Below are 16,409 nucleotides of genomic sequence, written 5' to 3' on the forward strand. Positions count from 1 at the left end.
CAGGCAGGGCGGGTATTTGAATCCTGGTCCTTAGAATTCTGAGGGCAGTGCTCTACAGCTGCGGCACCATGCCCGGGTAAATGAATATAATTTTATTATTGTTTTCATTATGAACTATGAATGCTCATTTTTAGTGGTGTGTGTGTGTGGGGTGGGGGGTGTTCTGGGTGCCTGAGAATGAATTAGGCTATTTGCATGTAGAATGAGCACTTTCATAAGAGCAGATTCAGTCATGTGATACGCTCAGACACCTGATTGAAATTTGTTAAAAAGTCAATTTAATTTCAAGAAATTGCTTACGTGACCTCTCCTCAAGCCGTCACCCTATATTGGTGGAGGGATTTGTGTGTCTCGATGATCCGAGGAGCTAAATTGTCTGGGGTTTCATGCCCCTGGTTGGGTCACCCATGGCAAAAAGGTCCTAGGTGAAGGGCTAGAAAAAGCACGACTGTAAAACCCCTATAACGAGTGAAAATGTTGGATCTTGGTTTCCCTTGCCCAGACGCCGGTCACCGGGGGCCCCCTCTGGAGCCAAGGCTTGAGGTGGGGCTTGAATGCGAGCGCCTGGTGGTCGTGCCTGCACCCATGGGGCTCAGCCGAGCACAGCCTAAAAGGGTAAAATAGGTCTAAAATAAAAAAATAGAAAATAAAAATAAAATAAGCCTTCCCATGGGTGCACCACCTGTGAGAGGGGCCATAGGGGTCGGTTGCGATGTGATCGAGGTGGTGGTCAAAGGCTGAAACTAGCACTAGGGACATGGAATGTCACCTGTTTGGCAGGAAAGGAGCCCGAGCTGGTGCATGAGGTTGAGAAAATCCGACTAAATATAGTCGGACTCGCCTCTATGCACCGCTTGGGCTCTGGCGCCTCTCCTCTCGAGAGGGGTTGAACTCTGTTACAATCTGGAGTGGCCCATGGTGAGAGAGAACGGGCAGGTGTGGGTATACTCATTGCCCCCCGGCTCAGGGTCTGTACGTTGGGGTTTACACCGGTGGATGAGAGGGTAGTCTTTCTCTGCCTTCAGGGAGGGGGCGTGTCCTGACTGTTGTTTGTGCTTATGCACCAAATACCAGTCCAGAGTACCAACCATTTTTGGAGTCCTTAGAGAGAGTGGTAGCGAATGCTCCCTCTGCGAACTCCATCATTCTGCTGGGAGACTTCAATGCTCTGTGGGCAATGACAGTACACCTGGCAAGGGCATGTTTGGGAAGACTGCCCCCCCCCCGATCAGAAGCCGAGTGGTGTCCTGTTATTGACTTCTATCAAACTCATCGCGGATTGTCCATAACGAACACCATGTTCAGGCATAAGGATGTCCACCTGTGGACCTAGGACCAGGTCACCCCAGGTCGCAGTTCAATGATCGACTTTGTAGTCATGTCATCGGACTTGCGACCACATTGCTTGGACACTCAGGTAAAGAGAGGAGCGAAGCTGTCAACTGATCACCACCTGGTGGTGAGTTGGCTCCAATGGTGGAGGAAGATGCCATGGCAGACCCAAACGTATTGTGAGGTTCTGCTGGCAGATTCCCCTGTCAGAAGTCATTTCAAGTCCCAACTCCAAAAGAACTTTGCTCATGTTCCGGGGTGATAGGGGGACATTGAGTCCGAGTGGACGACGTTCCACACCTCAAATACTGAGGCAGCCGACCGGAGCTTTGGCCGTAACATGGTGTGGTGTGGTGGCGGCAACCCCAGAACACGTTGGTGGACACCAACAGTGAGGGATGCTGTCAAGCTGAAGAAGGAGTCCTATAAGGCATTTTTAGCCTTCAGGACTCCTGAGGCACCTGATAGGTAGCGGCTGGCCAAGCAGAATGCAGCTTCGGTGGTCTTTGAGGAAAAAAAACCCGGGTGTGGGAAGAATTCGGTGAGGCCATGGAGAACGACTTAAAGACGGCTTTGAGGAAATTCTGGTACACCGTCCAGTGTCTATGGAGGGGGATCCAGTGCACTGTCAACACTGTGTATAGTGGGAATGGGGCACTGCTGACCTCAACTCGGGATGCTGTGAGTCGGTGGGGAGAGTACTTTGAAGACCTCCTCAATCGCACCAACACACCTTTCCATGAGGAAGTTGAGTCTGGGTTCGCTGAGGTGGAATGTTTTATCTCTGGGGTTAAGGTCACCGAGGTGTTAAAAAGCTCCTTGGTGGCAGGGCCCCGGGAGTGGATGAGATTCGCCCAGAGTTCCTAAAGGCTCTGAATTAAGTCTGGATCTTGTGGGGTGCTTGTGGTTGACACGCCTCTGCAACATGGCATGGACATTGCCTCTGTGCCTCTGGATTGGCAGACTGGGGTAGTGGTCCCCAGGGGTGGTGGAGAGGAGGGACCATCGTGAAATGGAATCTCTGATCCAGGAGGAACAATGTGGTTTTCATCATGACCGTGGAACAGTGGACTAGCTCAGCACCCTCGGCAGGCTCTCCGAGGGTGCAGGGATTTCGAAGCTTGGCATGAGAATCAGCCCCTCCAAATCAGAGACCATGGCCCTCACTCGGAAAAGGGTGGCATGCCTTCTCCGGGTTGGGGATGAGATCCTGCCCCAAGTGGAGGAGTCAAGTATCTTGGGCTCTTGTTCACGAGTGAGGGAAGAATGGAGCGGGAGATTGACAGACAGATCGGTGCAGTATCTGCTGTGATGGGGACTTTGTAATGGTTCGTTGTGGTGAAGAGGGAGCTAAGTCAAAAAGCAAAGCTCTCAATTTACCAGTTGATCTATGTCCTGTCCTCATTTGTGGGGACGAGCTGTGGGTCATGACCGAAAGAACAAGATCCCAGATACAAGCGGCGGAAATTAGTTTTCTCCACAGGGTTTCTGGGCTCTCCTTTTGAGATAAGGTGAGAAGCTCGGTCATTTGGGAGGGTTCAGTGTGTTCAGCCGCTGCTCCTCCGCATTGAGAGGAGCCATATGAGGTGGCTGGGGCATCTGATCTGAATGCCTCCTTGACGCCTCCCTGGTGAGGTGTTCCTGGCATGTCCCACCTCAAAGAGACCCCAGGGATGACCCAGGACATGCTGGCAAGACTATGTCTCTTGGCTAGCCTGGGAAGACCTTGGGATCCCTCCGAAAGACCTGGAAGAAGTGTCCGGGGAAAGGAAGTCTGGGTATCCCTGCTGAAGCTACTTCCCCCGCGACCCGACGCAGAGAAGCGGTAGAAAATAGTCAATTTGGAGTTGAGTTTTTCTCCACTTACGTTCTGCTTCCCTACACTTTGATTTAGAGCTCTTCACCATGGATGTGTTCCTCCATGGTGTTGGAGGTTGTCTCAGGATGTTTGATAGTTTGAACAGGAGTGAGCGCATTCATGGAATTTGAGATTTTTGAGACGAAATTGTCATAAACTTCATCAACTGTCTCAGCATTCATAGTTTGTAGAACAGCTAAAGTTTCTTTAAAATCTTTAAACTTAGTACCAGTACTCTCATTTATAAACCTTTTCTTCATAGACAGAGGTTGTCTGAACTTTTGGAAGAATCTGTAATTCAAAAATTACACAAAAAAATGGTCAGAAATAGCCACATGATTAATGTCAATTGATAGAATTTCAACATCCCAAGAGATGACCAGGTTTAAGATGTAACCTTGAGTGTGAGTTGGACTCTTACTTTGTTGAGAGAAGTCAAATGTGGCAGAAAGTTCTTTGGATGTTTTTGCCATGTTATTGTCAACATGAATGTTAAAGTCCCCCACTATGACAAAATAGATTTAGTCATTAGAAGGAACTGACAGCAGTTCTGAAAAATCCTCCATAAATTTTGTATTGTATTTTGAACCATAAGCTAAAAATTAGTATAAAATTAAAAATCAGTAAAAAAATTCATTCTAGTAGAAAATCAGTAGAAAATTTCATTCCCTCCTCATGGCCTAAGGTCCCTGAGGTCACCTTCACATACTCACATCCCGGACTCCCGGAGGGCCACAGCTGTCTCCGCCTCCTGGGGGTCCTTCTGAGGGATCATCATGTACTGGCCACCCGGAGGGAGTGCCCCCAACGTGCGTTCAATTGTCTTAACAGTTAATGATCTGATACATGGAATACAGCAACACCATAATAGCAGCAAAACACAGCGATATAAATCAGTACTGATGCAATCAAGCTTTTATATTTACCAAAGACGTTTAACCAGTCAGAATACCAACTGGTGTCCACACCTGAGTGCTCCTTCATTTTGTTACTTAACGTGCGCAGACCCTCCAATGCCTTGGTAAGGCCAGGAGACGTATTGTTGGGAATCAGAGTACAGCACTGATCCCCAAAAATACCACACACTCCTCCTCTTTCAGCTAACAACATATATCTAAGCCCATTCTGTTTTGGAATGCCATAAGAGACATGGCAGCCAATTGCTCATGCACTGCCTAGAGTGCTGAAGTGGTGAAGTTCGCCAATCGTTGGACATTATAGTGGACATAATTAATTCGGTCCACATTTTTGTTTACTGTAACGAACAGGAAAATACTCTCCCATCCTGCTGCCACTTGATCCACCAATTTGTATTCATCAGGGACCCCTCTCAGAACTCCAATTGCATCTATGTACGTGGGGTCTCCTGCATTCAACCATTCTTGCATGTCCCTTTTCTTCCTCCCAAGGAAGGGGATTCTTCCCCACTGTCCAACGCCTTCCCAATCCATTCTGGTCAGATCTAATGCTATCACACTAATCGGCATGATCAGCGTTATTAGGGCGCACTTACCTGAGGCATTGGTGGGAAGCCTATCATACAACACTTTCGCTCCACAACACAGCCAAACATCAGCACGAGCGAGAGCGATTCCTGCTGGCAAAGACACACTTTCATGACACCATGACTCCTGGATACTTCCAATCCCAGGGCCAGTCCCATTTAACTTTAGGCAGGTGAAATTTTGTTGTGCAACATGGGTGTCAAAAATAGGCTTTTTCTTTTCCATACCGTGGTTGATAATTGTCCAATTTATCTAACAAATCAAGCCATTGTTGAGTCCAGTTGAAAATTGTCACCCAAGCGTTCACCTGTGTCGGTTGTTTACACTTCAGATTTGGCAGTAGTTGTTGTGTCTGTGTCAGCGTCTTACCACCATCTTGCTCTGCTTCATACCATACCGTTCTATTACAGGAATGGTACACCATCACTTGTTCTCCTTTCGCGCCATCACTTCCATCATCCTGCATCATATGTTCAAATGCCAACATAGTCCACACAAACAAGCCAGCAAGCAAAATACTCAATAAAGTTAAACATTTGCATCGTCGTCGTCTTTGTTCAGACACTTTCGAGTCCGACTTTGATCAAATTCTCGCCATCTTCACATTCCCTCTCTTGACCTGCCCGTCCGGGCGGTCAACCTTTTAGCTCACCATTGGCAGGCACAAAGTCTGGGGCCGGGCGCAACTGTGAGTAACGGTACCAGTTTTGTCCTTTAGTTTCCAATTGGACGGCGTGTGAAGTTCTAGCCAGAACCCTAAACGGTCCTTTCCAGCGAGGTTCAGTCCACTTCCGGGAAAGCACCCGGAGGTAGACGTACGGAGTGATGTCCGACTCTGGTGATGCTGATGACGAATCTGCAACCGCCTTGTCTGTGACCTTGTGCGTCCAAAATGTCCTCCAGTGTAACCTCAGGTGCCACTGGAAGATCCGGGGGTTCCCCATCCCAGACCACAGCCGTGGTTGCTAACATCATCTCGTCCTGAGAGGTGTACCCAGCCACTTCTTTCGCGAGAGCATCCGCCCTCTCATTACCTTTTGCCACCATGGTGTTGGCCTTTGCGTGTCCCGGGACCTTTACAATCGCCAATTTGTGGGGACCCTTAATTGCTTCATACAATCGCTCCATCAAAGTTCTGTGAGCAATTTCTTTGCCTTTCACTGTTAGACAGCCATTGTGCAGCCACCCCTTTAGGTCAATCAGGGCAGCCGACGCTGCATATGCCGAATCAGTATATACAGTTAATTGCTGTCCTGGACACTGTTCCAAGGCCAACACCAGAGCCAACACCTCAGCCGCCTGGGCGGAGGGTTTTATTGTCAACTTCTGAGCTGTCACCGGGAGGAAGAAAGAACCTTTCCACTCCACCACTGCCGCTGCCACGTGGAGTGTCCCATCCTTGGCACGCCAACAACACCCATCCGTGAACATAACCCGTCCACCTCCCAATGGTTCCGCATACAAGTCCTCACGGACCTTTTGATCTTTCTGTACTTTCAGAGCACAATCATGTGCCCCTTCCAGGAGGTGATTAGCCATGTTCACACCATCATGCACATACGTAACATTTGGTGCCGTCAATACTTTCATCATCCGTGTTTGTCTTAGGGGTGTCAACGTAAATGCCACCGATGCGACAAAAGCTGACACCGCATGGTCTGTTTACACCTGGACGGGATACCCCATGACCACATGTGCCGTTTTCTGTAGGACCTTTGCCAGGCCCGCCGCGTACCTAACGCAGTCTGCTTGTTTCTGTTCAATTCCGTCTAATGGCACACTACAATACAATAAAAGTGCCCTGTTTGTGCCATGTCTTTGGTACAATGCCGCATTCACTGTTTTCTCACTAATAGCTACATCTAAATGAAACACCTTAGTGTAATCTGGGGTAGCCAAAGCTGCTGCTGATGCCAATTACTGAATTAGTTGCACAAACAATGCCTCATCCTCAGGGGTCCACTGCAATGTGGCCTTCAAATTTCAGACCCCTTGTTGTTTAACAAGGGCCCGCAGGCCTGCTGTTTTATCCACATAACATGGGATGTAGGCTCGGCTGTAGCCACACAATCCCAAGAAAGACAGCATGTCCTGCACTGTTTCTGGACGTGGGTGTCGCAAGATGGAGCTGCGGTGATTAGGGGACATAGCCAAACCGGCTGGTGTGATGACACGCCCCAGAAAAACCACAGACTTGCGACACCACTGTAACTTTTTCCTTGACAGTTTGAAGCCCAGGTCAGCAAGCTTCAACAGCACTGCTCGTGTGGCTTCCACACACTGGTTGGATGTTTCAGCTGCAATGAGGAGATTGTCCACAAACTGCAGGAGCACTGAGCCTTGGGGTGGTTCACATGAAAATAACAAGTCCTTCAATACCTGATTAAAGATTCCCAGCAAATTCTTGAAGCCCTGTGGGAGTCGTTTGTACTGCAATTTCACCCCTTGTAAGAAAATGCAAACACGTGTCGTATTGACTCAGCCAGTGGGAAACAGAAATATGCATTCGCCAAATCAATTACCATATACCAATGTTTCTGAGGATCCAGGGAGGACAGGATGCGATGGGGGTCAGGAACTGGCAAAACTGGAGTTATAGTTATGTCATTCACTGGCCGCAAATCGTGGGCCATCCTCCATGTCAACCCGTCAGCCTTCTGGACCGGCCTCAGAGGTGTGTTCCAAAAGGATGCCGACGTTTCCAACACCCCCGCATCCCACAATCCTGCCACTGTCCCCTCCATACCTTTGTCTGCTTCCTTCGGCCATCGATATTGAGGACGGCGGACCTTAATGGAGCAATCAACTTCCAATTGGATCGGTTGAACCGTATGACAAAAACCAACATCAAATGGACCCTGTGACCACAAGGTCTGTGGCATTTGATCCAGCATCGCCTGTGCAGACTCATGGTCCGTCTGTTCCCGCCCATGATGGCGGTCCAGGAAGACCAATTCAAGGTCTGACTCATCTACCATTTTTGCCATTGACCTGTAACTTTTGGTTGCGGCCGAATGCCACACATCTGGAATCTCAGTCATCATCCAGTCATGTTGTTGTGTTAATCGTTTCACCATGGGCCCCAATTGGCGGGGCTCATGGCCTGGCGACACAGCCAGCGTTACATGGGGCAGACCTTCCTCACCCATTTTGAACCATTGTTCTTACTCTGGCGACAACTGCACATTCTCTGCCACTCCCTCTGGGCCTACAAAGATGCATGGTGACTGTAGTGTCCAATCAACTCCCTCGATTTCTTCAAACGCATCTCTATATACTTCATCCGAATCCCTATCGTAATATAGAGTGCAATGCAATGGGTCCACTGGGGGGTGGTACGGTGCCAATGCCTGGATCCACGGTTTCCACAGGAGGTAAGTGGAGTAGACACCTCCGCCAAGTGGAGTCTCAGGATTCAATCTAGCCCAGTAGATCTGTGCCGTTTCAGGTACTGTGGGGAGTGGTGCCATCAACCACTGACCCCTAGGTGTTACAGGCTGGGAGCATTCCAGAACCTGTCCGCCAGGAAATGTCACTGTAAGTCCCTTCTCGCCGCACAATATCTGGGCTCTCAATGCTGACAACATGTTTCTGCCCATTAAATTGATGGGTGTGTCCATTGCATGAACATATGAATGATATAGTTTCTGTCCAGTGTTTGTGATTTCCGTTTTCAATGGCCGGGTAAAGGGCAGAGTCTGAGGACGTCCCGAGAAGCAGACCAACGTTGTACCTCATCTCGACAACGCTGTACTTGGCAGTGGCATGTTGATTGATGAATGTGTTGCTCCAGTGTCCACCAACATCTGGACCGGAGTGTCCGCCACTGTCAACTGGAGCATTGGCTCTGCCTGGCCAGTGCTTTCCGAGCTTCCCAGGCCCCCCTATCCGTCCGGGCCGTACCACGGGTTGGCTTGGTAATACTGACCCCGTGGATTCTCTGTATCCACCACGGAACCCTTGGCCCCATCCAGCCCCCACTGGAGTTTGATACATCTGTTTTTGTTTAACCTTTTCTTGTTTTGCCTCACCATGCAACTTTGCCAACTGTACTTTAACCAAACCAGTCGCCAGAGCATCAGTTTCCTTTTGATTTTTATTTGCTTTTTCCATGTAGATGCGGCAATGGTGTATCAAATGCCTCTTAAATCTCGGTTCCGGACAGACCAAAATGTCCGGATCAATTCTCATAATCGCTTGCACCTCATTTGGGAGGACGTTCAGCATCGCCGTCCTGAACATCATCTCAGCTTCAGGGTAGCTGCCTGGGTGTTTACCTGTGGTCTCAATCCACAGCTCCAATGCCTGAGCATAATGTTGCTCGGAAGTCACATCTTTTCCATAATTAAAAATTGTTGGCACCACATCCACTGGGGAGGGAAAGGCCGCCCTCAGCTCCCGAAACAATGCCTCCGAGATCTCCGCCGGTGGCGTTTCTCTCCCCAGCTGGCGGGTGCCAGCTGCCCCCTCAATATTCTGTAATTGAATCAGGGAACATGGTCCCAAAATGGCTTGTCTAAAATCCCCCAATGCTACTCCCTGTCCTGACATGGCAGCTAAGAATTTAGTAATCCAGGCTCGTGCCCCTTTATGCAGGGGGGGCAATTTTTCCACCAAAGCAGCCACATCCCGAAGCACCAAAGGCTCATAGTGAAGGCCAGCATGAGTCACCACTAGGGGTGCCATTGTTTGAGGCTGCTCCTGCTGTGCCATCATTTTCCCTTTACTATGCGTATTATAGCCTCGCTCCGCCCTGGACATGCTCTCCTCACTATCGCCCAGCCTCTCTCCTTCACTCAACGCTCTGAGCATCTGCCGCTGTTCACGTAACACCACCTCGTCTTCCTCATCACTTTCCATTTCCTCCTCGCGGTGATCAGCGTCGCTGGGCATTGCCTGCCCATGTTTCTGTGTCCCCGTCATCACTTCCTCTAACATCTCTCTTTCTTCACTCTGGACCTTTTGTCCTTCAAACAACTTCCGCGATGCCTCCGTCTTCATCAGCTTCAGAGTCCCTGCACTAGTGGTGCCCCCGTCTCCTGCTAGCTCCGCCCCTGGCGCCAGCACAGGCGACTCCACACTCCCCTGCTTTTTCCCGCGCACTCCCTTTCTCTCATTATTCACAGCCTGTTCAATCAACTGTATGGTCGCTGGCGCCATCCGTGAACCTTCATCTTCTACATCTAAAACCATTCTGCCCCCCAAGGTGACTACGGGGGCCATTACTGGCGCCGTCTGATACGGTGGCGGCGCAAACACATACTGTCGCGAGTCTGACAACTGTGGATAAATGCCTCTCAGACATTCCGTCTTTTCTTCCACTTTTTCAATCACTTCATCCTCTTTCTTCACCTCATTCTCACTCTTTTCCTCTTTTATCGCCACCAGCACAGTAGCGATAGTTGCCAATTGGTGAATGCCTCGTCTATCTTTCTCCAATTTCTTCACTTCCTTCTCAAGTTTATTACGCTGTCGCCATCCGACTTGGCTCTGATCCTCCTTCATATCTCGAATATCTGCCAACATTCTGCTTTCCTTTTTCTGTAACTGCCGCGCTAACTTCGCCATGTCCCATGTTCCGGGTTCTCCGCGAAACAATTCATCCTTCTTTAATTTCAGAAACAACTTCTGACTCCGTTCTTTTTCCTTCTTAATTTTCTTACTTTCTATTCCACTAATCAACCGTGATTCCATCTTAGCGTAATGACCATTAATCTCCGACCAGATTTCAGTCCGTTCGTCTTAAGTGCTGGACCCGAGACCCTTCACACTTCCTCTCATTCGCCATCTTGAAATCCACCCGTGCGTGTCCCAACCACTTTTTACGCAGAACAATGTTAGTTTTCACACTCACACCGCTTCCACACTGATACGTAAATCCCAGATTTTAAACCGTATCATAACCACGAATAGTTCCAAACTATTCTAGTAGGTAAATCCCAGATTTTATACCCTACTAATGTCCACACTATTACACTTTTACGTCGTTCCGCTCCTCCTTCCTCTTATAATTTAGCGTTGCCAATGTGCAGAATTTGAAAAGGAGTCTACTTACCTTGTTTCACTGTAGGCCCAAGAGGAAAGACGTTCGGACACATGGCTCCTTTGTCAGGTCGTCACCTGGTGTGGACGTGGGTCCCTGACCAGAGTCCTTGACCCTTGTGGTTTTTCTCGAAGTCCCGGACTTCTTTTACCTCTCTTGCATCACGTCGGGGTCACCATAAATTGTTGGAAATTTATATTTCTAAATCATCATAAACTTAAGTTAGTAATCTGACTCCAATTTGTGACCTTACTCAACTGCTTCTCATCCAACAATACACGCGCTCGTTCTGCAATAAAAAGGTATCAGGAAGCTGGCATTTTCACACACGAGTGGATTTATTCCTTCAACACACACCTGGGTCTCAGGTCCCTCTCATTACAACCCTGTACGTCTCTGTTCCCTCAGCCGACGTATTCTACATCTGAGTTTCCCAGAACAATTTTAAAGTACAATCTACTGATTCAGTATTGGTTCTGTGTCTTCTTCAGGTATCCTTGGCGCTCTCTCATTGGTCTCCTTTGGTCCGCAGGATGTGTGGCCGACTCCTCCCCTGCAGAGTCGCATGCTGGCTCCTCCTGGTGGTGGTTTCCTGACAGTAGTTTTTCCATCAACTGCCTCTGAGTCCTGTCGTCTCCGCATCCTCCTTGCAGTTAGCACCGTCTGTTCTAAAACATTCCATTCTTGCACCACATACCCTGTTTTGTTCCACCAGTCACACGCTCAGCACTTTACAGTCTGACACTTTCATACACAGGATGCAGCAATAAAACTAAAATTCGCTCGTGTTTCCTTATTTAAAATGCTATTACAGCTACTTTCTGTTCGCCGTGTTTCATTTAATAACAAAAAATCCAGATCATAGGAAAAACACAGGGTACAGGACAACAATGTGGTGTGTTTCACCTCATGTAGGTTGTGGTCAAGGAAAGAAAAACCTTGAGGTAAAGAGTTAAAACATACAGTGATGGGGCTGACTAAGTGATGGGTGAGTGGGGTTGCATGTCCTGGTGACCTGCTCCGAGAAAATTTGCACTGAGTTCAAACATACCCTTTGGGAATTTCTGTGTTTTCCAACTGTTGCAATTCTGTCTCTGACAATATCCAGGAAACATTTACCACTAGTGACATCTGTGTTGGGGACAGTTGGGCCATCAGATGGCACTGGTGGAGCACTATGCAGGTTCAAAATAATTGTCTTCTCTTTATACAGCAATAATCTATAAATAATATTTATCATGAATAATAATATCCATAATTATGAATACCAATTATGTTACCAAGGCATTTCTGTTGTAAACATTTTGCATAATCCAAAGGCTTTGCCAAAGCCAAGCACAGTTTTTCTAACAGCGACTCAAATAGTGCCAGCCTGTGAGCATTTATTTAAGTGATGAACCACTAAAATCATCGTGCGCATGTCTTTAGCTGCTCTCAGTTGACAGCCATGGGGCCAAGTTAATGTGGCCCAAAGCCGAAATCAGCCAAATAAAATACAGTATTGGGGTGACATACATGAAGACGTAACAAACGTTCAGTTTTGGCACATAGCGACAGCAAGCTTTGTTTTCATTGTGAGATCAAGGACAAATAGATGCAACCCATCAATATGAATGATGTAGATATTTTAGTCAAGACTAAATGAGCAAAAAAAATTTATTAAACATTTGGGACTGCACCAGCCAGTGGATTTTAACATTGTTCAAGATGGAAAGGACAAAACCCACACCTTCAACCCCAAATGGTTCAAGAGGAAAACCTGACTAACTGGATGTGTGATCAGAAAATCGTCGTTTTGTTTTCCTTGCCTGCTCTTCGGGGGAGACACTACATGGATTACGATGGGATTTAAAGATTTGAAAGATCTTTCAGAACGTCTGGCCAAAAATGAGAGCAGTGGCTCACATGTTGAGAATCTCCTGAAACTGGGTTTGTTTAGGACTGCTAACATAGCTGCTCAGTTGCAACTATGAGTCCGCTCATAAGTATGCCATTGAACTGATCAATCAGCAAATTGAAGAAAACAAGTATATGCTTCGAAGAATTTCTACATGCTTAAAACTCTGTATAAATGCTAAATCGCCTTAGGGGCCAAAAGTGTTCACCTTATAGCAGCAGTAAAGCTCGTGGACAGCACACTTTTCAGTAAATTTAGCAAATCATTTCCATGTGCTGAATTTGAATGTGCAACTAAAATCTGCCCAATTGGAAAAAAACTTAAGATACAAAGTGAACTGAAGTCCCTGTACAGTCACTCAAAGTTGCATACTGGCAACACCGTATCTTTGCTGCAGTTGATTTATGATAAACTACAAGATGCATTTTCTGAAAATGTGCCACTGCTCAAAATAATCATCACAACTGCAATGAAAACAACTAAATCTGAAAGAAACTTTTCAATGGTTAAAAGGATCAAGACATTTACAGGAAACACAGTGGACCATCAGAGATTAAATGCACTAGCTATGTTGTCCTTTGAAAGTGAATTCATTCATGGATTGTTGGATTTTGACAAACAGGTTATTCACATGTTTGCCCTCATGAAAGATAGACATTTATTCATAGCCCTAATTTGTCAGACTATGATTAAAAAAGGATTGTGTTCTTGATATGACATATAATCTATTATGTAGGTTTTACTGCTTGTGCTCACTCTAGTGCCCCACTTATCTTTTCATGCTAGAGACGCTACTGTTCAACACTACACCACATGAAACGTCCAACTGGAAGCACATTCCTATTGCCCTGAAACATGAATGCATCCTCCCTCACTTATATCCAGTAATCTGTAAAATACAATAAAGGGAATGATTTTTACCCTCTTTTGTCCTCTAATCAGGCTTGTAGCTGCTAAGCATTTGAGGTACCTAAATAAAAGTATGTAAATGTTGATCATGTAATCTAAACTGTGTTCTACCAGAGGCTGGAGAAAACCCACTATTTACTCAAATGATAAACCTGAATTGTCCATTACACTTTTTAGACCATATGCACCCATATACTACACAGTACAAAATTACTGCTTTGATGATGTTTTTCATGGCCTAAAACACCCGGTCCAGTCCAAAGATCCATCCATCCATCCATCCATCCATTTTCTGTAACCCTAATCTTCACTCAGGTCGTGGGCTGCAATTTAACAAGTCAAAAATTTAAGAGGGTCTGAATACTTTACCGTACCAACTGTACATTAATACCATGGCAATGATAAGATGGTGGGGGCCAAGGGTTGGGATATTCCATGTAGCTATGCTAGTTGGGACAATGTGTCATTGCATTCCATATTTGTGGACAGCACAAGAATGACTGACAAAATAATTGACACAAATCATGTACTTTAAACACTATTTATATGCTCCCTAAGCACCTCCATAGTGCCACAAAGTAAGCTGGGAGCATGTAAATAGCGTTTAAAATGCATGTATTCGATTATTTCGTGAGTCATTCTTGTATTTGTTGTATTATTTGCTATTTTTGCCATCATACGGTAGCTTACATATGCGCTAAAACACCTGCTGCCATGCATGCTAACAGTCTAACCAGTTTGTTTAAATGTACCATATTTTCTGCACTATAAGGTGCATCGCATTATAAGGCGCAGCTTCAATGAATGGCCTATTTCAAAACTTTTTTCATGTACAAGGCACACCGCATTATAATAGAATAGATGCAACAGTAGAGGCTGGGGTTACGTTATGCATCCATTAGATGGAGCTGCGCTAAAGGGAATGTCAACAAAACAGTCAGGTCAGTCAAACTTCATTAATAGATTACAGCATTCTGAATTCTGACAGCTCTGTGAATAAATAGCTGTTTTATTATTTTCTCCGAAGTAAAGTCAGTGATGTAGTATTTTTGTGAAACACTTTATCTTTTAACAAGAGCAAAGTATCACATGTATTACAACATTTATATCACATAGTGGAGGGGACCTTTTCCTCGATCCAGTAAACACGTAAAAACAGTCTGATACTGTTACGGTAAATCAAACAGTGCAGTCACCATATTGTAATGTGCAAGTGCAAAGCAATAACAATATAGCAATAACTCAACATTTTTCAAACATTAATGTCCATATTCACAATTTGACCAAACTTGTTCAGCTGTAAACACACAAAGAAACACATAAAGCCAACTTCATCAGTTCCTCATCCATGAATCCCTCTAATTCTTCTTCTTCAGTGTCAGTTGGGCATATGTGGCATCCAACATGCCCGGCTCCGTCTCGTCAAAAACGTCATTAATCGAGTTAGTGTCACTGCTGTTGTCTGGCAGTTCCTGCCTTCCTGAAAGGTTGGACCACAATTGAGACTGATATATCAGCCAAGGCATTTACGATCCACTGGCAGATAGTGTATGTCGTCCGGTGCTGTCTCCTCCTGTTGGTGAATGTGTGTTCGCCTTCTATCATCCAGTGTTCCCACGCAGTTCGCAGTGTAGCTTTGAATACCCTAATTAACACCAATATCTAGTGACTGGAGTTCTTTTGTCAATCTACCCGGAATGACCGCGAGCATTGAATTAGTGCACTTCTCTTGTTTTTTGATACCATCGGTGCTATGGGAGTACATTGACTCGTAGATCAGTAGAGACGGAGCTGTGTGAAAAAAGCCACCCAGTCACTTCACGTACATTTCTCACAACCACTCACTCATCTTTTCTTCATCCATCAATCCCTGCGAGTTAGCTTTGATAATGAAGCCAGCTGGAGAGTTTTGTTTTGGCAAGGTCTTCCACTTGAAAATAACCATGGGTGGACGTTTCTGGCCATGAGCCTAGGCAGGCGAGAACGAGTGAAGGATGACTTTTCATTTCCTGTGGTGCGAACATTTACTCTACGTCCTCCCTTTTTATCCACAGGGCAGTTCACAGGAATATCAAACTTAAGTGGAACATCGTCCATGTTGATTATGTGCTCTTGCCGTATCTTGTTTTTTCAGTACGTGCAGAAAGTGACCAGCTTTTCTTGGTAGTCTTTTGGGAGTTGCGGTAAAACAGTAGTTTGTGTGCGAATGGAGAAATTATGTCTTTTCATGAACCAAAAGCACCAAGAAGGACCGCCTCTAAATTCACTGATGTTAAATTTGCGTGCTAGTACTGTTGCCTTAATTCAAATAGTGATTGCGCTGACATTCTACTTGCTGCTCTCTGTTCAACAACCCACTGTTCGAGTTTGTCCTCCAACTGTAGCCATCTCGCTTGGTTCCCTTGGAAATTCTGTTTAGTCTTCTTTACTTTGCGCAGAGAATCTTGTTGCTTCCTCCACTTCCGGACTATTGATTTATGTTAATTGCTCTAGCTGCTGCTCTATTCCTGTGTTGTACTGTGTGAATGATTGCCTTGAGTTTAAACTCTGCGTCACAAGCATGTCTCTTAATAGGAACCATTTTGGCGTCGTTACACAAATATACAAATGGAAACGGCACGCTTCCTGCAGTCATATATCCCAGCATGCACCGCATGGTACTTCTTCTACAGGGGAAAATAAGAGTCAGCAGCTGTTACCATAGTTGCGAGACCTGTTGCGGGTCAATATTGATGCATACATAAGGAGCACTGGAATATAAGGCGCACTGTCATGTTTTTGAGAAAATTAAAGGCACTAAGGTGCACATACTTGGTGGGACAAGTAACACAATAACAATTGCAAGTGTTGAAATTCATTGTGCAC

At 46.2% G+C, this 16,409-nt stretch overlaps 1 protein-coding gene across 5 annotated transcripts in view; it reads right to left on the reverse strand.

Moving 5' to 3' along the window:
- Positions 1–11,170, reverse strand: part of LOC133513670 (uncharacterized) — a 54,538-nt gene extending 43,368 nt beyond the window's left edge. For 3 of the 5 annotated variants that reach the window (XM_061844634.1, XM_061844635.1, XM_061844636.1), the window contains exon 1: positions 3,904–11,166. In XM_061844634.1, the coding sequence (XP_061700618.1) occupies positions 8,179–10,389 (2,211 nt within the window). In that variant the 5' untranslated portion in view covers positions 10,390–11,166 and the 3' untranslated portion in view covers positions 3,904–8,178. Of the gene's footprint in view, positions 1–3,903 lie in introns of all 5 variants that reach the window. The other 2 variants (XR_009798566.1, XM_061844633.1) reach the window with 2 other exon arrangements.
- Between the last annotated feature and the right edge of the window lie 5,239 nt (positions 11,171–16,409).

The sequence above is a fragment of the Syngnathoides biaculeatus genome, chromosome 15, assembly GCF_019802595.1.
Source record: "Syngnathoides biaculeatus isolate LvHL_M chromosome 15, ASM1980259v1, whole genome shotgun sequence".
In the NCBI taxonomy this organism is placed as follows: domain Eukaryota; kingdom Metazoa; phylum Chordata; class Actinopteri; order Syngnathiformes; family Syngnathidae; genus Syngnathoides; species Syngnathoides biaculeatus.